Below are 24,657 nucleotides of genomic sequence, written 5' to 3'. Positions count from 1 at the left end.
GTGTTATCCGTACTGATAGTGAGAGAAATTTCTTAAATATTCTTTTTTTGCTGGTGTTGTTCATTAATGTCCAGATTTGTATTTCAGGGAAGTTACAGAAGTAAGAATTCGATAAAAACCCATGGGGCAGAAAACCACAGACACTTGCTTTATGAGTGCTGGGCTTCCTGGGGAGTGTGGTATAAATACCAGCCTCTGGATCTTGTAAGGTAGGACTTACCTGCTTTTACTTTGTCACATTGTAGGTGCTTTGAGAAAAGGTTATCTCACGTCTGACAAAACCATGAAGAGCTCAATTAATTCATGTCATTTTTAAAATCTGATCCTGAGGTCATGGGACTCCATTTAGTTCATGGTGCCACTACATCCAAAGAAATATCAATAGGGGAGTTTGTAGGAGGGCCCAAGAATGAAGGAAGTTTCCTTCTAAAGTTTCCTGATACCATAACTTCTAATGAACAGATTACAAAATATTTAAGAGAGAAAAAAATGAAGAGAGAAATCTGTGGAGGCTGGATATACTTGGTTACATATCTGTCTACTAGAGGAGTTCTTCCTCTTCAGAGCATGGCTTTGGCAAAAAACAGGCTCTCATTGACTAAAACTTCTTTTTGCAAAAGTGCAACCACAGAACAGGCCCTGGATGAAGTTTCTCCATGCTTACAAATGGCACAGAGCAGAGCTTACAGTGATGGAGTGTGCTATGTGTTTAGCAACATTAGTGGTTGAAGTCTTCTCTGTGCCACCGCCCTTCAGCTCAGATCAGTTACGTCATCACTGTCCAGATTTGTATTCATTTTGGAACTAGCCTTCCTTTTCCAAGGAAAAAACTCTGAGAAAGCTGAGATGTGATTCCAATTCTTACAACCCTTTTAAATAACATTTTCAAATAGGCTTTAATGTACTAATAGAGGATTACACGTTTTTTACGCATATATAGAGAGCCAAAGCCTTTACTAATCATATTGACAGAAGTATTATTGGGCATTAATGGACTTTTTCTACTTGAAGAGAGAAATATTGAGCTACAACAGCCTGTTAATAAAGTATTCAGATGTACTGGGACTACTAAAGACATTGATACACTGGCTATCAGGAAGGGTTATCCAGAGCATGCAATCAGTCCAGCATATTAATTTCCCCTTTCATAAGTACTGTAACTGATAGAAATCTTTGCTTTTACTTATTCTCAAAATTGTTTCCAGATGAAAGATTTGTAGAGGGTGGCCCTCAAGATAGACAGTGTTACCAATTAAGGCTATATAAAACTTATCCATTTCATGAAACAGAAGGTGCTCAATTTCCATGCATAAAAAGTTCACAGAGAAATACAAAAAAAAGTTTTACTGAGCCATGTAATTTTTTTAATGCTTTACAAAATAATGTATTAGTCCTCATAATTTAGTCCCAAAAGCTTCTTATTTCTTTTTTAATACATTGGACTCATAACTAGAAATATGGAATTTCTGTCAAATTACATGATGGAAATTGCTGATTTATGGAGGAGCCAACAGTTATACTGAAGGGTTTTTTTAACTCCTAATTTCCTGGTATACAATAAGATATTAATATCACCATACAAACAGCTTATCTCTGTAGTGTTTTTTAATCATTTGTCCATGGTGGTCAAGGCTACTGTTCTTCATCAACATTTCTTGTCTGTGAAAGTGCTGTTGAGGCAATATCTGGTGTTTGGATTAATTTGCTGATCTAGCATCTGAAAGGGGCTTTTAAGTATGGCAATAAATAGTAACAGAACGAGCAAAGTTAGAAACATTCTAACATTCTAAGTTCTGGACCTTGGTAGCAGCCTTCTTGAATAGCCTGGGTTTAAAGTTTAACATTTTTTAAGAAGCTTTAGGTTTTCATCTAACAGTGTTTTCCAAATCTATTTTACAAAAAAAAAAAAAAAAAAAAAAAAAAGAAGGCTATTGAAAGGGCAGACCCACTAGCTGAGGTCATGAGTGTACTGTCATTGTTCAGAGTACGTGTTTAGCCAAAGAGAAGAGGGGCAGGGGGAGTTGTGAGATTCCCTGAGCACTGACAGCAGGCTGAGTCTTGGAAGCCATCAAACTCAGAAGGGTTCAAGGCTGCAGCCCCAGCATGGGGGGGCTGTTCCATTTGCTGCTGGAACACATCCTCCGCTTTAATGAATTCACTGAAGGAGGGGTGACAAGAAAGGGAAGGGAATTCCTTTTTCTTCTCACTTCACAGATGCTGGATTACTTGCATTTCCTTAGCTCCTGCCAAGACTTCGAATTCTCTGAAAATTCAGCAGGAGCTAAGCAAATGCGAGTAATCCAGCATCTATGAATGAATCTTTCATGTCTACTGCCACTCCCAGCAGTTCACATGTCTACTGAGCTGGAGATTTCTTCTTGAAGAACTGACAACACCAGCAAGACCAGCAAGTTGTTCATTTCACTTGGCAGCATCTCAGCAGGCATACTTTAAACAGAAGCTTTTCTTTAGCACCAGTTCTACAGCAGGAGTAACTTTTTTTTCCCCATAACAACAGCTCTGTGGTGTTGTGCTTGAAGGGTATAGTGTTGTCATCTGTACAAAAGGAGTGGATGGATTTTGATTCTTTCACAGACATCTGGCCAGAACTTATGACTCTAGTTGACATTATGTTTTAGAAAGACTAAGAAGTAAATTAGATGCAGATAGTATAATTATCACATTACTAGATATGATATTTCTACCTCAAAGTCAAGTTGCCACAATGCTAAGTGAAATTTTTCATACTTTTGTGCTATTTTATTTTCCTAAGATGTTAAAATGAGGTTTCCATCTGCTGCGCTGTCAATTTGGTGAATCTCAGATTACATTTAATCTCATCAGCTGGCTGATATGGAGATAATAGTCACTGGAAATAAATGCGAAAAAGACATTTGAGGGGAATTGCATGATCCTGCTTTCACTCTGCTTTGAAACATGCGGCAGTATGAAGAAACAGACTTGGCATAATTTGCAAAGCCACTCTCATTAATCAACAGATGTAGCACAATGATTTTAATTATACTTCTCTCGGAATTTAATATCCATAGTTGCTTTACAAGAATAATTTAAGATTCTTAGAACTGATAATAATTGGAAGGAAACAAAATCTATTATATATATATGCTCTGGGACCATGTAAATCAATGGAAACAGTTGAAGTGATTCCTGGGGGTTTTGGATCACCTCCTTCACACTTCTGTGCATAGCTGCTTCCCTCTAGATTGTGCACAAATTGCTCCTGCTGCTGCTTGTGCATGTTATTCACAGGACAAAAAGGGAGGGAGAAAACTATATTTTTAAAGTGATTGTAAAGCTACTAAAATGAATCTGAAAACAAAACTAATGCCTCAGTAGCTTGAATTTTGCTCAAGACATTAAATGTCTTGATCTCAAGCTGACCACACCCTTTCAATTTCCTGTCAAGCCTTTTTCTACACCCCATTGCTTCTGACATGGGAGCTTCGTATGTCCAAAACACTTGCTGGGAAGCTCTAGTTTCTGTGATGTAGAAAATTCAGTACAGGATTTCATTCTGACCTGAAAAAGGGTTAATGAAAATAGATAGGTTCTTGGCTTGAGCCCAAACCTGTATATTTCTAGATCCATGATTTCCTTCTGGGCATCCTGAAAGCAAAATATTCTGTAATGAAGATCATTAACCACAGAATAATCCAATACCACATTTCATAGGTCTGAAATTAGACCTTGAAGTTTAATCCTATCATTATTATTATTATTATTATTATTATTATTATTGTATTATCAAGAAATGTGCCTTATTGATAAATACTGAGATTGAAATCTTGGCCCAGTTAAATCTTAGTTCTACCATTGGAATGGGGTGAGAGCATAGACAGGTCACCATTAAGGGAAGCAGTATTGAGGTGCTAGTGTACAGGCTAGCATACAATTGAGAAGCTGAAATTATTTTTTTATTATTATTTTAATGATACAGCATATACAGGAATTGGAGAAATAGATTATTCTATTAGGTGCTTGGGGGGTTTTCATATCTTTGTTTTTTAGGTTAGTTGTGGAGAAAATTTTATGCGGGAGAACCATCAAAGATTCAAACATTTTTTTTCTCTCCTCATTAATAATCTGAAAAACTGGATAGTAATAAATTAGCAAAGTTAAAAGAATACAAGAATGTTATCAATGCTGGAAAAGTTCAAAGAGGCCTTCAAATGAGCAGAGTGAAATTTAGGTAAAAGTAATGCACAGTAATGCATTCTAGAAATCTCTGGAATTCTTCGTGTACACTGCTGAGCTTGGCTCAAAGATAACTATCATCCCTTCAGAAAGCTATATGAAATTTCTGTTCTTTATATAGTGACAGAGAAGAAACAAAGAGCTTGTTCTTCATGCAAATATTTGGGGCATATTGAAGGGAAAGAATGGCAAAGGTATCTCTAAACCATTTACACCTCCTAAGGGTCATGATAGCCCAGACTGGCTGAACTACACATTGCAATAAGTATGAAACTGCTCTGAATATGGCACCTACAGAGGTCTCCACAGACCTTCTTACTGCCATAGTTTGTTTCTATAGCACTTAACATAGTGGTATCTGAGAAGAGACTAAAAGGAAAAATATTCTAACTATTGGGCCAAAAGACATGCAGTATTAACTTGATCCTGATGCAAATTACAGCAGTACAGGAATACCAGCTGTGTTGCAAAGGGCAATAGTGGAATATCAAGGCTGTTTGTCCATATTTAAATCAATACATATCAAAGCAATGTCAACATCCTTCACTCATTTTTGAAACCAGGCTCAGATGCCTTTTCCTTACTTTGCAGAGATGGGTTGCTCCCCATCATGACCATTCTTCTTTAGGACACACTGAACCTTTCTTGGGTCTTCATCTAGTATTAAGCTGTTCAACTGTTAGATCAAAAAGAATAGTATAGTTTGCACCCTTAGACTGAAGGGCTCAACAGGATAGGAGATGAATTTTGTCATGAATATTTGTCAGCTAGGGCATTGGAACGAGGAAGCATTCATCCCTGAGCACAGGGAATGAAATAAAAAATAAAGCTTGATGAAGGTCAGGTTTGTTTCACTGATTTAAACTATGTATGTGGAGAAAAGTCATAAATATTCAGTAGAAGTAAGCTCACGATGTGAGCTTTCTTTTCCAGAGGAGCAGGCACAGCTTGATATCCTAAGTGTCAGGAAAACAATTAGGCCAAAGGTTTCAATAACATTCTAAAGTCAAGGCTCAGAAAGCAGTTTCCAATGTGGTTTTTTTGCAATCAGACCTGCTGCCCTTGTCAGAACTGAGCACATTATCATTAGCTTATCATCTCTAGCCCGTAAATTTGAGTTCCTGTTGAAACACAGAAGAATAAAAACAACATGATGATATTTGGCTTCTTATACAGAGCTGGTAAACTCAAATGAAAATAGTCATAGAGGACAGTATCATTCAAGAGACTATGAGCTCAGCCCATATAGACATTTCTCACACTGGAAATTTTTAATAACCATTTGAAAGCTGCTACTTTTGTGCAGTCCAGACCAAGTGCCCTCTTCTACAATGCATCCAGCCCTAGAACCGTCATAGGTCTTTCCACTCTCATTGTGAAAGTTTGGCCAAAGATGTTTTCTGGTAGCACAGAGGAGCCAGCAGTGCTGACTCCTTTCAGTTGTCTCTGGGTAGATCAGAAGTTTTATCATTAGTGAGAAAGTGTGTTTTCAGCAGAGCAGGTATTTTCCAATTCAGTGGATATGCAAGTTTAGGTTATTTGCAAAGTCTCTGAAACACAAGCATATTATCTTGCCTCCATTCCTTAAAACTAATCTTGCAAATAATCCCCTAAAATCTCAGCCTACTGTGGACAAGACATCAGATGCAGGGCAATACATGAACCTGCCCCTATGCCAATGAGTTCAGCAGGTTTTTTGTGTGCTTGATGTACTGATTAACACATAAACAGAAGTTTGGTTGTGTGTAGGGGAAGGAAAAGTGCTAAAGAATGTGTAGCAAAAAGGAGCTTTCTGGCCACTTTGCTGCTAGTTTTTCAGCAAGGTATCTAATAAATTAGGATTAATTCAGACTACTTTCCTCAAATTAATGCAAGATGATGAACCTTATTTGCACTTTGTTTTCCACCTGTGGTAGAATCATGAAATTAGTTTTCCAGGAACTGAGCTAAGAAAAGAAATAATCAAATGAAAATAAATTTTATTGGAGAATAAACTCTGGTTAATTAATTTCTTAGAAATAATCTGGGCTCAAATAATTTTTGCCGTTGTACCAGTTTTAGGGACAAAACTTATTTCAATGCAATTATTTAGGCAGTACAGTTATATGGCCAAAAGGCAAAGCAAACCATCGATTTCCCACATACAAAGAACTAGCTTTTTAAAAGTAACTCAGTGTTTCCTTTATGAGGTCTCCACTCATCTAACTGTAAACTGTGGTCAGTGAACTTTTAAGTTCATATTTTAAGTTCATTCATGAGTCAGGTCCCTCACTGTGGATTTAGAAGCCTAGCTGAAGGGTTTTTCTTCAGAAAATTCTGACTGCTTTCTAATCTACTCTTCAGATATGATAGAAATGTTTATTTTCTACAAATGAATGAGATTAAGCAGATTTATTCTAATTAGCAGGTAAATTTGCTGTGTTGTGTTTTAAAACAGGCGGTACTTTGGTGAGAAAATTGGACTGTACTTTGCCTGGTTAGGCTGGTACACGGGGATGCTCTTCCCAGCTGCCTTCATTGGATTGTTTGTCTTTTTGTATGGAGTCACCACTTTGAACCACTGCCAAGTCAGGTAACAGGGGAACTTTTATAAGGAAATCACAGCTGTGGGTTTTTATGAATAATTTAACAGAACTTCCCATAAGTTGTTAATTATTTCGTTTTGAACTGTTGAATGAACTATCAGAAAAGACTGTTTGGTTCTCACAAGGCACCCAGTGTCAAACTTCCTGTGTTTTTTGCTCCTGAATTGGGATGAGAGGAAATGCTTGTCCAGTTCCAGTTGCTGATGGTCTTGACAGCTCAGCATGAAGTAGGGAAAAAGCTGGGCCCTTCATTGCTTTTGAAACAGGCCAGTAGAAGAGTGGGGAATTTTCACTCTCTTTAAGGCCTTTCCCAATGAAGAAACCCCTGCACTTTCTGCTAAGTGCTTCATCTCTAAATTCTTGCACATTTAAGACAAGTCACAAGAATAAGTCAAACTGAACTTTTTCTGCAATTATCCTCACCCTCTTCATCCTTCACTCTAACTCGAGGAGAAGCTGGAGACGGTAAAGACACGCTGCTAGGTTGTCCCTGAAGAACTGTACTCTGCAATTATGACTGTAAACTCTGCAGTCTTAGACAGTCAACAAATATTAACTGTATACATGCAGTTATAAACATCTTGGCTTCAGTTACAGAGCAGTTTTGTTCAACAAATAACTGAATATTGGTGAAACCTATCAAACCATTTTAAGACAAATCATTGTGAAGGTTGTTGTAGTAATCAAAGCTATTAATTTTTGTCTTTTCTATTTTTCCAGTAAAGAAGTCTGTCAAGCTACAGATATCATAATGTGTCCTATATGTGATAAATACTGCCCCTTCATGAGGTTGTCAGACAGCTGCATTTATGCCAAGGTATGTTTTAGGCTGTGCAAATAGAAATGCTGTCCTGGTAAAAGCATTAATTTTACCTTTTGCATTTGTCTTTAGTGAGCTTGAGTAGCTAAAATCTTGAAGGACAGATCAAGTTCAGCCAACATTAACATTGCCTTTCACCAGTACTTGGGTTGTAAAACACTTGAATGTAATTTGCACTTAGAGATTCAGCAGTCTCAGAGGTTGTGTCCTAGATGCACGTGTATGGTGCCATTGACATTAGCCTTTATCTCCTGATCCATCCTCTGTTGGATGAATGCTTTGGGTCTGAAATGATGCTCACATCTGGTGTTGGCAGGGGTCAGTCCCAGGCCAGGCTGGCAAATAGTCCTGTCAATTGACAGGTGCATTTCACATATCAAGGGAAGGATCCTCAGTGTCAGGTCAGCTACACTCGTGATCACATTAACGTTATTAGGTGAAAATAGAAAATAAAGTCTTATTATCATAAATTGACCACACTATTAACATATCCCTCAGGTTACCCACCTTTTTGACAATGGAGCTACTGTCTTTTTTGCTGTTTTCATGGCTGTGTGGGGTAAGTTTTTGGTTTGATATTAAGTAATTGAACCATCTGTTTCTTAAAGATTGTGATGCAACCCACACCTTTTCATTTTCAGGCGCGCCTTTTTCAGACACTGAGAAAAACAATATGGGTTTGAGTCTTTTCTGTTTCTGCAAAAAAAAGATGGAATTTGTAGAATCAGATTTTTATGTGATAGTAATTTTAATTAAAATAAAAACATGAATTCAGTATGTAGTGTCTATGTAGATTTTACATATGTATATATATATATATATTACATTCTGTGGGGATTTCTAACTTTTTTTAAATCCATTGATACTGAAGCCTTTTCTCTGTTACTGTTAAGGACTTTTCTTAGCTTAGGGCAATTGAGTTTAGTGTCAGTATTAAAATGAAGTAATGTATTGTTTCCCCATCCTGCAGAAAGGCAGTAAAGCCTAAATAAATACAGGTAAGCTGGTTGCAGTTAAATCAAAATTCAGATGAAATAAATGGAAGATTTCATTGAATGGCAAATTGATCCGAGAGTGGTCTAACTGTTGCCATGGAGGCTGAATTTTGCCCGTAGAACAGTTCTATTTCTGACTCAACTATTTTTCCTACTATGATCATGTAGGCAGAATTGAAGGAAAGAGGAAACAGTAATTTCTGGCAGCACAAGCTGCCTAAGAATGCCTAGGCTTTTAGGTACTGCCATGCCATTCTGAGAGAAGGTTAATGACTTTAAAAAATGGCTCAATGAGGTAACTCAAATATAGCATCCATCTCAGAGCTCCAGTTACTTGAGCTATCCTGATTTGTCATTGTTCTCCTGTTCTTACTCACACATCTCCAACTGCTTTGGAAAGGTGTCCAAGTAATTCTTATAATCTCCATTTTAAACTACAAATCTCTTTACTGATCTACAAGAAATATATAAGAGGCAACATGGCAGCCACCAGGACAACACAGATTAACCAACCTGTCTGTCTCAGTTCCTTCCTCCAAAAATCCCATTTTGTCTTAGTTAACCAATTGAATTAGGTCATAAACCAATCAAGCCTGTTCATGTCATTTCATGTAGTATTGACGGTATTAAAGTATCACAAATTACATTTATAATAAAATCCACAGATCATACAGATTTTATGTTTCTGCTTGATGTTTCAGCCTTGTTTTAAACTACACCAAAGCTGAGAACTACTAAAAATTTCTAAGACTTAAAGGTTTTTATAGATGTTTACTCAGCTTTTCCAAACTCTTTCTCTGTGTGTTCACTAAAGTTGAGAATTTCCAATTCAGCGTAGAGACATGGACTTCCAATCTCAGCTAGGGAAATTGATGGTTTAACATTGTTGAACATTGACATCACAGTTTCTAGCTGCTGATGAGCATGTCTTTGGAGTGCAGCTTTTTGCACTAATGCTTTTCTTCCTCCTTAACAATAACACTGATTTCAAAAAACAGCTGTGCTTACAGCATGTCATCTGTGTCTTAGCACTGGCCAGACCCAGGGCTGTAGGAAAAGTACCTCTAGGTAAGGGGAGTCCCTCACTCAGGTAACCATGCCCGGTCCTGCATTGTGGTCACTGCTTTTGAGAAGACTGGGGAGGCTGAACATGCCTGCCTACAAAATGTTGTAGGTCCTCTCTCTTTCCTGTCCTAGTTGACAGAAGCTACATCTGATTCTGGTTAGCTTCTCCTTCATCCCCCTCCTTCAGCATCACTGTCAGACTCCCAAATTCCCTCTGGGAATATCTCCACACCAGCCTGCCAGCACTGGGAAATGCACTGCCCATCCATGCATTTACTGCACCCAAGTCCACAGTGAGATAAGAAAAAAATACAATAAAAGCTGCCCTCTGGATGATTTGGCTACTGGAGAAGAAACTATAGGAGAGCAGCTGAGGGAGAGAGCTTTTCCCACCACTTTTGTTGGCTTACACTGTGCTTGTGAGCTTGCCACCAAGAGGGAGGTAGAGACAGCAACGGGAAGGAGATGTGAGTGTGGGGTATGGTTTGGGGAACAGAGCAATCCTATGGCTCCACCCAAATTGTAGTTTCTTAAAGAAGACCTTGCAGAGACAACAGTGAGATTGTGGAGATATTTTCTGTGCAGATAGGGCTAAAGCAGTTTTAGAATAAAGAAAGTCACTCTTTCCAGGGATTTTCTGGTGCTGTATTTAGGAGTTGGCTTACTGCCTGTGTTAAATGGGTTTTCAGTCTGCAGTAGGCCTGTTGGTATATGCAGGAATTGCCATCATTGCAGTAAATCATGGAGGGAGAGAAGAAACAATGATACAGGTTTGACTGTGGAAATGTTTTTTCTGTCAGCATGAAACAACTGGCAAGTGCATGAAATATTGACTGTGAAAAGTTCAGCCTTACAGATGATCCAATTTGGTAGGCACTAACATACAAAATAATGATGGCAGTGCTTTTATAAAAAGAGAATAAAAGCAAAAAAAGGCAGCTAGAACTATGTTATCTCTTTAGCTGGACTTTAGACACTTATTATTATGTAAAGTACTTTCTTCACTGTCTTTATATCCATTAGTGAGTTCCCATGTTGGGCGAGAAGCCTCAGGCATTCGCTTGGGTTTTTCAAGACCAGATGTGGTCAGATTGGTCTTTCCATGAAGAGATAATCTGTATAGAGCTTTCCTCCTTTTACTCTGAAGGCATCTTTAATTGATGGACAAAGTGGTTTGCTGACATTTTAAATATAAATAAAATTTTTCTCCAAATGACAAGCAAACTGCTGTGGCCAGGATAGGGAGAGGAATTACCATGGCAAATACCATCAGGGACTGCTTGATTTGTGGACCAGCAATGAACCTGACTGTAGGTCTCTGAAGCACAGGGACTCATCTTTTATAATGCTTCATCGTGAGATGAGTGAGTGCCATCAAAGGCTGGAATTGTCAAGTGCACCAGGAGATACTGGAATAGAAACACACTTTTCTTCAAAATATATATTGACCCATCACCTCAGTTATTTGATTTCTGCCCAGGTAAGCAAAGTTCTAAATGAGAAGTAAAAGTAATTGATGCAACAGAAAAAAATATGATACTTACTAAAGTATACCTGAAAGCCCTATGACTTAAGACAACATTCATTTTGAACTGATGTAGCAAAGGACAAAAGGTAGTCTCCCTTCAGTACACTTAAGGAATTCAGTGGTAGTTTGTATAAGCTTTTCTGTATTGAAACTTCTGTTGAAAGGAAATACACTTTCAATCAGATTGAAGCTGTAAAACTCTGTGGTTCATGGGAAAAAAATAAGTCCCTATAAAGACTAAAACTTTTTTTTATTTTATTCTTTATTGCTGTACAGATTATCATTGATGCTCACTGAGGCGTCATCATCTCAGAAGATGGAAAATAACTTTTTTCTTCTGAGAATCTCTAGTCTTGATGATATTTTCCAGATGTTCAAAGCTTTCAAAAAGAGGGGAGCAATAGCACATTTTGTGTGTCTGCTCTAGGGGAAACATCCATACTTTGTCCTTTATGTATGCCTTGAGATATGTTGGGCTCAATGAAAAGGTAGGTCCCATTTCTAGGAAAAACTCTCTTTTTACAGTCTGCATTAGATTCTTACCAAAGACAGAAAATGAGAGGAAGATGTTAATTCAAAATAAATGCTGGCAATTAAAATGCAGTAAAAACTAATTCTCATTAAAAAAACTAGGTAAATTTGATACTCAATTGACTTCCAGCATGTTTCTGTAAAGCCAGACAGAATTGTAGCTTTTGCTTTTCCAACTGAGATACTAGGGAAACCTATTGCAAAGATGTTACTGTCAAGATGTTTCCTGAAGCTCAGTAGCAAAGTTCTGTAACTGTTCGACAGGAAAGTCCAGCAATTTGTCATTTCTAATGCATTGTTATAGATAAAGTGGGCCGGTGGTAGTTTCTCTGTCTCTGCATATCTATGAGGGACTAAGGGACACAAGAAAAATCCTTTTTGAAATTTCTTCTTGTCTAGCTAGAAGCATGTTTCCTTTGATAAAGGAAGTAGCTTTAGAACTCTTGCTGAAAGGCAAAGTTAGGAGGCAAAAAGGCCTGGCATGAAAAATTTAACATTTTTTTCAAGCAATGAGAAATGCCAACATAAAACAATTTTTCTAAATTTATCAGTTAGTCTAATAAAAGATATTACTTTCCTACAAACCTTGCCTCTAGCATAAAATGTTCACATTGATCTGCTCTCTGAGGAGATAGAATTTAAGGATGTTCTTCAGCAATACTCCTGCTGTATAGAATATATTCAAGGAGTCAGGATGGATATATTAAATAGTGTTCTGAAATACAATAGGGAGAGGATTTCTCAGAAAAGGTCAGGATAAAGCTATTTACTGTGAGAGACCATTTGCATTACTAGATAAGATCACAACTTATTACAGAAGCATCTGAGGAAGTGATATTAAGACAGCTGTTTGTACAAGTGGATTTGAGAACTCAGCTGCAAGGTTGAGCTCTGAAGTAGGACAAGCACTGTATAGAAAAAGATAGCAAAAGATCTGGGAGCTAAGGCAAATGAGAAATTCAAAATTCCAAGCAGGACTTTTTGATAATACGCAGCATCTCGTTTAAACATACCAACTGGAAAATAGGGCAACAATAAGTACAGTTGTGTCCTGTTGAGTGTTAAAGTTGAAAATGAATGCTGAAATTTCTAGAGGGTATTAGTAATTACCTGACCAAAACAGAAGCAGAGAAATTTCAAAATGCAGTACTTTAAGTTTTAGAAGACCTCAGTAGCACAGTGAATCAATCAAAGATGGTTATTTATAGCAAATTTTAAACTATCTAGCAAGGTAAAACTGCATACTGACCTGGATAGAGGCAGAAAAGTGTAACAGTGAAAGCTAAAACAGCACTGTATGGATCATCCTGTTTACTACTTAACGGTTAGAAAATAGCTTTCTAAAGAAGCTTTAAGGAACTGCACATACTTACTCTGAGAGGTGCTAAATATGCTACATATAATATGTATAGATTCCTCATTCCAGGTGTGTGAAAAACAAGGAAGAAAGGAAGTACTGTTCAGCATAGGCATATCTGAGAGGTTCATGCACGGGACTCATACGCCCACTGGAATACTGCTACCAGATATTTTTTTGGAATGAAAACAGAGTGGTAGTAATCAGGCTTCTTTCTCCCAGGTCTCCAAAAAGTGCAGGGCTACTTGTTTATCCTGTACAAAATAATTCAATATGAGCTGATAGAAGACAAACAACCCTACCAGAAAAAAATCAAGGAATGAACCATGTGGTAGCTCAGCAGCAGTGAAGCCTCATTAGAACTTACTAGTTTTGCTGACACCAACCAATCATACTGCAATTATTACAAAAATTTATAGAAACATTAGGCTCATTAATTTTATTAGATTAAATCAAAGCAGCTGGTTAGTTGGTTAGTGCTAAATAACACCAAGATTGTGGGTTTGATCTCCGTATGGGTCATTCACTTAAAAGTTGGACTTGATGATCCTTGTGGGTCCCTTCCAACTCAGAATATTCTGTGAAATCTGTGACCTGGTGTAACATAATTCCAGCTGTCGGAAAAAGAAGGACGTGACACAGGAAAATGCCTTTAAACCAAATATCTGCTCCCTAAACATGCTTTTGATACTTTACCTTATCTGCTCATAGTGTTCATTTTCTAAGCATACCTTAGCTGCATTGACTAGTACAACAAAATATAATTCTGACTTATTAAAAATTCACTTTTGCCAAACTAATGCCAGTGTTTAGTATCATGTCCCATTTTTATCAATGTGCTGCAGTAGGGCAGACAGACTATTCAGGAGATGCTTTTAGGGCTGGATGTGGAACATATTGCCAGACTATTGTGACACTGTTACAGCTGATACTGTGCTACCTCATGAACAAAGAGGTTTATGTTCTCTGTGGTTAGCAGCCTGCTGCTTTTCAGTGAACAATAAAGGAAAGAGCCAAACTTCACAGTGGGAAAGGAAGCCTGTCCATTGATTTGTGTTGGCTTTAGACAGCCTCTACATTCTTTTTGCAAAATAAATTTAAAAAACCCTCTAACTATAAACAGGCTCAGTATTAATCTTCAGATTGTGTGCCTATTATTTTATTACCGTTTCCTTAATTGTTCTTTCCATCACAAAATGGAAGCACGGTTGTCAAATGAAAAGGGGGATTTCCTCAAATCCTTAGTGTTTGATTGGCCTGTCAGTGCTGCAGGAAAGCCAAGACCCTTGTGGCACGTCAGTCTGTCAACATCCTGTTATGGTGACTCTCCACTGACCAGTCTGCTGGATCAGAGGATGGTTTGACGAACTTGCTCAGGGACACGTGCCAACAGCATAAGAGAGACCCCCTCCCAGATCTTCACACTTTTGTTTGAATATGTTACCCACTGCCAGCAACTGCTATCACCCTTGAAGGACTCACATTAACAGTTTGTTAGTATACACACTGATAATAGAAAATTGTGATAGGTTACGGTTTGAAGACTGATGGTGATAGAGTCTGACTGCAAAAACTTGTTCAAAGCAATGTTCAGACAAGCTCTAATCACCAATTAAATGTAAATCAAGATGATCAGAGAGCATAGAATGTTCTTACCCAATAGGCATCCCTATAGGGGGATAAGACAGGTTCAGACCATCAACTGATTCCAAAAGTTATGGCTTTTCCCAATTCTTAACTTACTTTTATACTACTTCTTCACATTTATGTGGAGCTAGAGTGACTCTAGTGATACATACAGTTTGTTACTTACTGGTGTAAAATTCTCTCACTTCTCTTTTAAATATATAGTAAATAAAATATAGAGCACATGCTCCATGAGGGGTGGTCATACCTTGGAGGTGGGTAACTTGGGGATGGAGGTGTGTGTTAGTAATACAGTTAGATTATAATGAACCAAGTTCATCCAAAGAGAGTGATTCCACCACAGTTGCTTGTTCAGCAGCAAGACATCTTCTCCTGTCTCCTTTGGCTGACAGCTGCTATGGGGTTTATCTACAAGGTACCGTCGAGATCCACTCCCTGCAAGGATTACACCAGAGGCTAGTCACAGTGTCTCCATTCCACTCCACCTTCTACTCCATCCCCTTTAGCATGTGCTTAAGGTTGTAGATTGTGTGTGAAGAGGGAATAATCATGGAATAGGTTTTGGGCATGCTGACCACATTTCATTCAGGAAGTATCAATTGCATGTCACCATATATTTTCCCTACCATTCTAACCTCTGTTAGAATGTGAATATAACTTCCCAGTCCTCTAGTTTTACTCCCAGTCATATTCCACAGCAGTCATGTGCAGGCCTGTTACTCTGTCTTGAACTCTATCAATAAGGGCTGTACAATACAATGTTTAATTATCAGATGTTAATGCCACACCACATATATGAACTTATGTAGTGTAAAAAAGGGTCTGGATTAGAAAGGTGTAAAACAGAAGTTCCCATTTCTTCAGTAGTACCTTACAGGTTTGCATATGCACTGGAATGCACTTCCAGTGGGTTCTGGTTTCTGTATATTGTAAATGGTCTTCAAAGAAGGAAAGTTACTACTTTATCTGCAAGAGAAAGCCCCAAGAAACCTTTAGCTTCATCAGAAATCTGCTATATCTGGTAGTGATGACTCACAGGAACAATTTTACTTTTTGAGAGCCCACCCTTGGTTGATTAGAAATTGAACATTCTCATTTAGCACTAAATGAAATTTCTAAAGCCTCAATCATACTTGAAGCAAGCAAAGTAATCCTTAGAAAGCCATGCTTTTTGAAAGGAGTTTTGATCATCAGCAAGATTTGCTGTTCAAAGGAACCTGTTTATGCAAAGAAATTAAAATAATGTAACAGCTTCATTCAACAGTTCTGTGATACTCATTACGATTTTCTTGACTTAAAACCAATTTTGTATCTTTTTTCTACTTGCTCCAGCTACTGTTTTTCTGGAGTTTTGGAAAAGAAGGCGAGCCGTAATTGCTTATGACTGGGACTTGATAGACTGGGAAGAAGAAGAGGTTTGTATAAAAAAATGTACACCCTCGTCTTTAAAACAAAGAGATTTTGTTACAAATTTGTGTTTTTATTTTGGATTTATTTTCAATTCATTATTCAAATCTTTATAAACTATGAAATAAGCATTTTTTTCCTTAAAACTTTCCTCTGAAACATGAAGAAACTTTCTCTGAGCCAGACTGTCCTCACTTTTTACACCTTTGTAAATCTAAATTAATTTGCAAGATTTCATGGGGAAAATGCACTTTGTGGGAAATCCATTTTTGTTTTGGTAGCTAACAAATTTTGCTGTTTAATCCAAGGAAATTCTTGACAACCCAGGGTACCATGAAATTTGGCAAATGAGCTTTTATTTATTCTTTTATGTAGTCACTAAGAGTATTGATTGAAAGAAAGCCTTTTGAAGCTTGTACCAGCTTCTGAACATTCAGGTGCTCTTTTTTTTTTGAAAAGTGCTGTGGAGAGAGAGGGGGAGATGAACAAACTCAAAGGACTTATTTCATCCTGTGTTGGTAGAGGAAATTCCCTTAGGGAGGAACCTAAACAGCAAAAAATAACCTTAACCTTTTACTGTAGTGGTTACCAGAAAGGAACAACATGCTCTTGGGACTGTGAACTGAGGTGTAAGTGGAACTAGAAGGTTTTATTATGCAGGACAAAAGCAAGATGGATATGGCAGAAAGAGTGTTCCTTGAGTGGGATTTAGACTACAGATATCCACAAAGTCTGCTTTCCTTTCTCTATAGACACTGTCTTGAAACTCTTGGAGAGATGGTTAGAGGCTGCTGTAGTTGTCTCAATGCAGTTGAACTTCTATATTCCTGCTTTTGTGGAGTATTAATCTTGCCAGAAGAGGAACAGACTTCTGAGTTATGAGATTTTTTGTCTCTATGAGGCAATGTAGTTCAGTGAGGCCATGAAATGGTACAATTGCTCATTTGCTGCTGGGATATTTTTTAATTAAATGCTTAACAGCTAAGAAAATAACCCAAGAACATAACATGAAATAACCAACTGGAAACTGATTTCTTTACAGCAACAGGAACATCATTATATGTGGACATATTCAGTCAGTTCTTGGCGATACCTCACAATAATTGTCATGTATTTAGGAAATACTTTAATACTGATTTAAGTCTCTTGAGATTAGCAGCCTGCTCTTGTCCATACTGGCAAGTCACAGAGAGACTACATTGAGACAATCCTGCTTGAGGTTCAAATAGCGGTCAGGATTGACCTGCAGGGATCATGTTCCCTAATATCTAGTTGCAAAAAAGCTGCTACTGCTGCTGACAGGTAAGGCAAAAGATGACTGCACCAAACTGCAATTTCCAAGTGACTATTATAGCTCTGTCCATGTCCCTGGAATGGGAAGGAGCCTTAAAACTAACAAAATACAAAAGTAAGTATTGAAAATATGAGATCCTTTTTTTCCCAAGAAGTCAGTTCTTGCAGATGTATTTAGTTTAAGATGCTATATATCTTCATCTTTCACCATTTAACCCACTTGGATGTGTACTATGCTGATTTATAAAGCCATCCACCTGAATCTTCTATGATCAGTTCATTTACAAATATTGAATTTCTTGGTAAGGTTGTCCTTAAGTGATGGGGGATTTTTCTGCTTGTTTCTTTGCTTGGGCTTTTTATTAGCTTTTTATGTAATACTACTAAGTGATTTCTGGCTGCTATGGTAGTGCTTGGAGGAGTCTTTTACTTAGATGTGACCGCAACAGCTTCAAGCCTAATTAGGATCCCTTCTCATTCTGTCTCCCTCTTCTCTTTATGCACATGTTCAAATTCCAGGTATAACTTCAATGCTACTATGGAAAGTGCATGTCTTCCTACAGAGCCTGGAGGAAAGCATTGCTATGATTCACTCTCTGCTATTTAAGCTTTTTTGGAAGAGCATTATCATGCCTATGCAACTAAGACTTTAGCTGGAATAAACACCGAAAAGAGAAGAGAGAGTGCAGTTTCTAGATTTTTCCTCCACCAGCCAAAAAGCCTGGAAGAGTTTCTGGTAGTTGAAACTGTCCTTGTAGAAATATGATGTGTTTATTTCATTATGCCTATCAAATAACATTTTTTTTTCATAAGAGATGCTTATTTCCCTCTGGCAGATTATTTCAGTTTGGCCTGCAGGATGACATTTGCATATTGGTAATTTTCAGAGGATACCTGCTCCCTGCTGATGGTCAGCTGGTCTTTTATTCTCACAGCAGAATTTTTCCAGTGAGCTCTGTCAACAAGATCTCAGTCAGGAGTAGTAATGATTGTATGTGCTTCAGAGCTATTCATTGCACCTCCTTACAGTTCTAGAGGGAGTTTTGTAAGCCTCTACAGCAGCAGGTAGCAGTCTTTTCAGAAGTAGTGTGCCACATGATACCTTTCTCTCTCAAATTAGAGGTTAAAGACGCTAATAGGAACTCACCTGGGTGAGATCTCAAAGATTTGTGTGACCAGTTATCAGAACATCAGTATCTCATTGGCATTTCAGGCATCAGTTCCTCCTTTGTTCAGCATTCAGTGGGATCCCAAGAGCAGGAGCTGATTGCTTCCCAGAGATGTCTTCTCCAAAGATGCTACAGCTGCCAGTGTCCATGTCTACTGCACAACTCAAGCATGTCCTTGCTTTAGAGTCAGCTCTATGAACCACTGTCTCCTCTTCTTGAGTATATAATGCTGCACTTTTCCATTGGCACTGTGGTCTTCAAAGGACGTTACCCTTAAGAAAGTCACAGTTTGGAAGCAGGTGTCCCAGATGAAGAAGTGTTGAGATCATTCATCACTTTGCCATTACGTTCAGCTGCAAACAGGATGACCTGCAAACTGCAGGCTTTGCATGAAGACTTACTTCTGGGGATGATATAATCATACCAGTGACCAAGCTTCAGATTTTTGATCTACAAATCTTTTTTTCTACATATGGGCTACAGAGGACAACATATCCGTGGACTAGGAAGGATAGGACTATTTCAAGAATTCACCTGTTGAAGGATTAGATAACTCTTGGGAAAAAAAAAAAAAGCATATATTTCACAAAGCAATATAGAGTAGCTCTTCTAGAGCACAAAGATCTGGTCTAAGGCAGTGCATATTAATCTGTATTTGATACTCCAGAAATCAGTATGGTTTCACCTATGAGTAAAGACTTGGAACTATCCATATTTGAGAAGTGGGAAGGAAGGAAAACAGTCTATTTTATGTAGGTAGAAAAAGACACATCCTGTGGAGTTTGATCGTGAAGTGGTACAAACAGTGAGAAGTCAATGAGAATTTTGTCTCAGTAATGTGAAAATTTTACTCCTTGAAGTACTACTTTCTAAGAAAACCACTGCTAATTAAATTCCCTATCTACATTCCATTCAGTTATCACTGGACAAAATCAGCTGATTGCTTTTATTAGTTATTTCAAAGAAATCAATTAAAGAGGTCTAATTACCATTTTAAATCACAAGCTTTTGATAATGAAAATTGGTATTTTAACAACACTATATGTCTAGCTTTTGCTTGCTTTAGTCTTCATGGGCAAATTGAAAAACAAGATTTTGCTACAGAGCGAAATTTATTAACTCCTACCAACAGTAGACTGAAAAAAAATTCATAAGGCTTCCTATCACTTTTTTATCTCTTTCCTGTTCTAAATGAAGAGGCAAATAAATGAAACAAGAAGAAAGGACAATTATATTTATTCAGATATCCAACCTTGCAAATTCCTCACTAGTTTAGATTTTCACCCAAGGAAGGCATGCAGCAGCCCCTGCAGTGTCCAGGTCCCTCAGTCTCCGGACATGGACTGAACGGGTTCTGGCTCTTTCAACCCTACATATCTGGATTTCCTGTTCTTCTAAATCAGGTGCAAGGTGGGAGACATGGAGGGTCTTGGGTGGGCATTCCACAAGAAACAAACTGCACACAGTTCCTGGCACTCCCAGACAGAATATAGCTTCTGTTGCTCTTAATAGCATACTTTTTTCTTTCTCTTCAGTGTCACTTTCTTTGTATCATTAACCTCAGCCAGACACTGTACTTTTTACTTCCAGCCCCAAGCACTGTTGAGTGTCATTAAAGAGGTACAAAGGTTCATGCCAGAGTCTCATTTTTTTGTGGAGAATTCCTGTAAAAATAGCAGTTGCATTATCTGAATTGACTGGAGATTGTAGGACATGTTGATATGATAAGGACTTCCCTATAGTGCAAACCGTAAAAGATAATTAAACCTTGGCTCAGAGAGAGTTGCAGAGAAGTAAGGATTTCTTGTCTATGACTCAGTGAGCCAGGTGGCAGAGCCCTTGCACAATCTACAGGGTGCAATTCTCAAGCACCCTGCTTCAACACTGTCACACTCTGTCTTTTTGCATGCCCCTGGGCACATAGGAATACTACTCACATGGTTCTTTTTGCCAGATTATGGTCTGCTCAGCTGCCTGCAGCCCTGATATGTCAGGAACAGTTTAAGCAACATAGAATAAGAACAAGGTGTTACTCTGTCTCCACAGAAACATGCTTAGCCTTTGTGTATAGCTTACGTAGGTCTGGTTCCCTCAAGCACATAATTAGTTACACAGGCATTGCAGTTAGGCATACCTGAATCTTAACTTGTTTTTATAAAACCTTATGAACATGTTTGTAACAGATTGCTGTGTGAATCTGGGAATTCACTGTGCTGAGAAAGTGTCTTCAAAACTTGGGAGAAGGAAAATGAAACAAGACTTTCTTTGGTTTTGCCCTTTCCAGGGGAATTTTATAAAAAGGATGTAGGCTTTTAGGATATCTCACTTTTATTCACATTCTAAAGATATGTGTGAGCAGTTAACATTCACCCATTTCAATGCAGTCATTTTAGGTCTGGGCATTTACAACTTTAGTCAGTCAGAGTTCAATTAAATGCAGTTGAAGAGTTGGAAGTGACTGAAATTTGTAAGTGGATTCTTGTCTGCTCCCTTGTAGTCAGCTGTACCATGGGCCAGTTCTTCAGTATACAGCAGAGCACTAGAAACATTGATCTAACGTCTGCCAGCAGTTGTGAGAGCCCATCCTCATAGCCTGGTTCTTTCTCTCATATGTGACAGTGTCCTGGATGTCAGAATTGGGTAAAGTGGCACAGGACACATGGCTGTTGGTGAACCTCTGCGTGTTAGGGTAGCCCTACTGCAGCTGAAAACTGTGAGGTATTACCTGCACTAAGAGTGAACCCTGTCTTCTGACAAATGCTGTAAACAGATGTAACCAAGTCTCTCCCCAGGTAATCCTCAAGTTTCGTTTCAGAAGAGGGGTTTAAATGGCAAAGAAAGATTTGGCATTTCTGTTGCTGAAAGTTGTTCCTGATAATAATATTGTCCGAGTTAGGAAACATTTGAGCAGCATTAGATGGCATGGATCCTTTTTCAAATGATGAGAAGATTTTGCTGATATTGGGAAGGTAACCAAATACCTAAAAACCCAGCAATTTGGTTTGGAAAAATGAGGTTAGTTTTTTTTTTCTTTTTGCTTCGTTGAAAAATCCCAGAATTAGTAGGATAATGTCAGACGGAAAAATTCTGTGATATCAACCTTAAAAAGGTTTGTCTTGCAGACACGTAGTTTGAAAGAACATTGTTTAGAGGAGTAGCTAACTGGGGATTTTAATAAATACTTTCAATACATACTTTTATGGGTACAGTGATTTATTCCAATTCTCAGAAAGGAGACCTGATTTTCCAGCTCATCTTTTATGGTAGCTGTGCCAGATGTGAATTCAAAGATTTAATTCCCAATAACAGTGACCTGATAAAAGATCTGAAGTTTCCTATAGAGTTTTTCCTAGCTGTGCTGTATATGAACATTGTCTGTCTGTTCCTTAGGAGGAGATACGTCCGCAGTTTGAAGCCAAATACTCCAAGAAAGAACGAATGAACCCCATATCTGGGAAGCCAGAGCCTTATCAAGCGTTTGCAGATAAATGCAGCAGACTCATCGTTTCTGCATCTGGAATATTTTTTATGGTTTGAGAACTGTTATTTATTTACCAGTTGAAAAAGTGCAAAATAGCATTATCTCTGATGATAGAGTATCTAAATATTGGATATGACTGCTATAAAGTGAAATAAGCTCTATCATGTTTACTGCAGCTTGAAAATCTACATAGCAAATCACCCAAGTTTCTGTAAAGTCCTACACCAGTTCACTCCACTAAGTCTCACAGATAGTTAAGTCCTTCCTTCAAGGCTGTACCTGTAAGATTATATGTAATGACATACATGCCAGAATAGTGTTTCTCTCACATTTAGGCACCATCTTCAGCTGACTGAACTAGCTCATTGGTTGTCTTTCCTGTGTGGACAGTGCAGAGTGATGGGGAAAGATGCCATAGAAGAGGCAGTTGTTCTTTGTAAACTTCACAGAGAACGTAAGATGCCTAGAGTGTCTAATGATGTTACTGTGTCCTAGTTTTTCAGTGTATTGAGGAGATAAGGAAAGAGGGTTCATATTCCTAGTGCAATTGAAATGGAGAAACCAATGTTCCTTGACTAAAATGTGGCATTTCTCCTCTTTACAAAGTGCAAAACTAAATGCAGCAGCAAAATTTCTCCTAACAGAGAGCTGCATGCATTTCTGCTGAAATGCCCCCATCCTCTAACTTCAGTGAAGCCATTATGGGCAGTTATTCACATGAAAACGGTTGTGATGGTACTGGTCTTGAAAACACAGCTAGCATCAACTCAGACTGCCATGGATTTTACTAGGGCTTTTCCAGGAGGCTGGGAAATGATAAATGTGTACATTCTCAGGAGCTGTGGAAAGCCAGGTAGGTGAGCTAGCCCAGCAACAGGGCAGAGGACTTGAAAGAAACTGAGGACTTCAAAATTGTCCTTAGCAATCTTGGTCAAGAAAGGCAAATGCATTATTGAGATGAACTGTGCTCTGGTATGGCAGATGGTACAGATGGACACTGACTCAGCCCTTGAAGACACATGTATGCAGTCTCTGTTCAGAATTGATACTACACCTGTGATATTTTCCATATTTTCCCTATGGTTTTTTCCTTGAAGGGGGTCAGCATTTTACTCCCTACCATTTGCAAACTCGATCATTAATCTTCTTAGCCTAGTTATAGATCTTGCTCAAAGTGCCAGAGAGAGTAGCCTTGCTCTGAATTGCATGCACCACAAATTATTGTCCCCATAACAGCCCTTAAAACAGGGCAAAAATTATTTTCACTGAAGACACTTATTATTGTTGGCATAGCATGGGATTCCAGCAAGTTAGAAAAACTGCATTTTTGAGCATTTAGATAAATATATTCCTTTAAAATTACCCCTGTAAGCACAGGAGCTATACGCTTACCAAAACTTCAAGTCAGAGGAGTTTTCAAAATTTCTCAGCATTGATTCTCACAGTGCAGTTACTAATACAGCTTGAACCAGACTACTTGTTCCCTGGTAAGGAAAAGGAAAGTGGTCCTTCCTCCCCTCAATACTATGCAGGGAATCAAGAGACAATCCATCACATTCATACACTTCCCTTTTACTTCTGCATTGAGATTATGTCGGTCAATTTTGTAATGAATGTGAAAATATGAAAGCAGCTTGATTAGCATTCAGTGTTTTCCAAGTAATTTTGCCCATTTAATTAGCTCAGATATACTTCAATTTTGATCGGTTTAACTTGTCTATGCACAACCTCGCAATGCACCACTTTAGCAAATAATTTTCAGTGTTCTACTGAGGAAACTCTTTCTCCTTGTCTAATAAGGTGGCTAATGGGCCCTGTGTCAAAGTGTCTGTGAGAGGAGTCACCCATGTAATGCCCAACAGTTTGTCCTTTAGGTGGCTTGCTAAACTGTGACATAAATTGGTCAGAATGGAAAACAGTTGTCATTTAGTGCTCAACTGTTGCATAAGGAACATCAAGAAATTTAGCAGACTGGCTCAACTTCATGGCTTTCTCATTGTAACTGCTTCACTGATTTGCTGAAAGTTTCATCAGAAAAGAAATTACAAGGGCGGTTGAACTTGATACCTTCTCTGGATAGAAACTGTCTAGAACTGTAGGAAGAAACAGATAGGGTAGCTTGGCAGGGTTGTTGTTGAGGCAGTGCTTACAAATGGAGATATTTTTTCCTGTAAGTGTGAAGTCTATCAAAGCACAAATCCATCCCAAATGATATCATCAAACTGGGACATCAGCTTGAGACTAGCCTTTGCACATCATGTGCACATAAGGAAAATTTCTAACTCCCAGAGCTGGCAACACTGTTTCCCACATTAATGCTAAGGAAGAGAAACATTTCCAAGAAAATATTTAAAACTAAAAATTTTTTTAATATGATTTCAAAAATATTTTTCATTATGCAAAATAAAAAGAACTTCACAATAAGAATAATCATCATGTTGAAACCTTTCTCTGGAATCAAATGAGATGGATTTTTAAAGTCTTTCATTTATTATATTAGTTTGCAGAGTTTCAGAGAGAAACTAACTCCTGTTCTACTGGAGGTTTTCAGGTTCTTCTCTCTG

At 38.1% G+C, this 24,657-nt stretch overlaps 1 protein-coding gene across 8 annotated transcripts in view; it reads left to right on the top strand.

Moving 5' to 3' along the window:
- The window catches only part of ANO4 (anoctamin 4), a 173,907-nt gene that overhangs the window by 121,129 nt on the left and 28,121 nt on the right, over positions 1–24,657 (top strand). For all 8 annotated transcript variants that reach the window (XM_064655328.1, XM_064655331.1, XM_064655330.1 and 5 more), the window contains 6 exons: positions 88–209; positions 6,653–6,787; positions 7,521–7,617; positions 8,119–8,179; positions 16,076–16,158; positions 22,003–22,143. In XM_064655328.1, the coding sequence (XP_064511398.1) occupies positions 88–209; positions 6,653–6,787; positions 7,521–7,617; positions 8,119–8,179; positions 16,076–16,158; positions 22,003–22,143 (639 nt within the window). The remainder of the gene's footprint in view (positions 1–87; positions 210–6,652; positions 6,788–7,520; positions 7,618–8,118; positions 8,180–16,075; positions 16,159–22,002; positions 22,144–24,657) is intronic.

Source organism: Pseudopipra pipra, chromosome 5 (genome assembly GCF_036250125.1).
Source record: "Pseudopipra pipra isolate bDixPip1 chromosome 5, bDixPip1.hap1, whole genome shotgun sequence".
In the NCBI taxonomy this organism is placed as follows: Eukaryota; Metazoa; Chordata; class Aves; order Passeriformes; family Pipridae; genus Pseudopipra; species Pseudopipra pipra.
The sequence above is the reverse complement of the archived record's forward strand: the minus strand, read 5'-3'. Positions and strand labels throughout refer to the sequence as shown.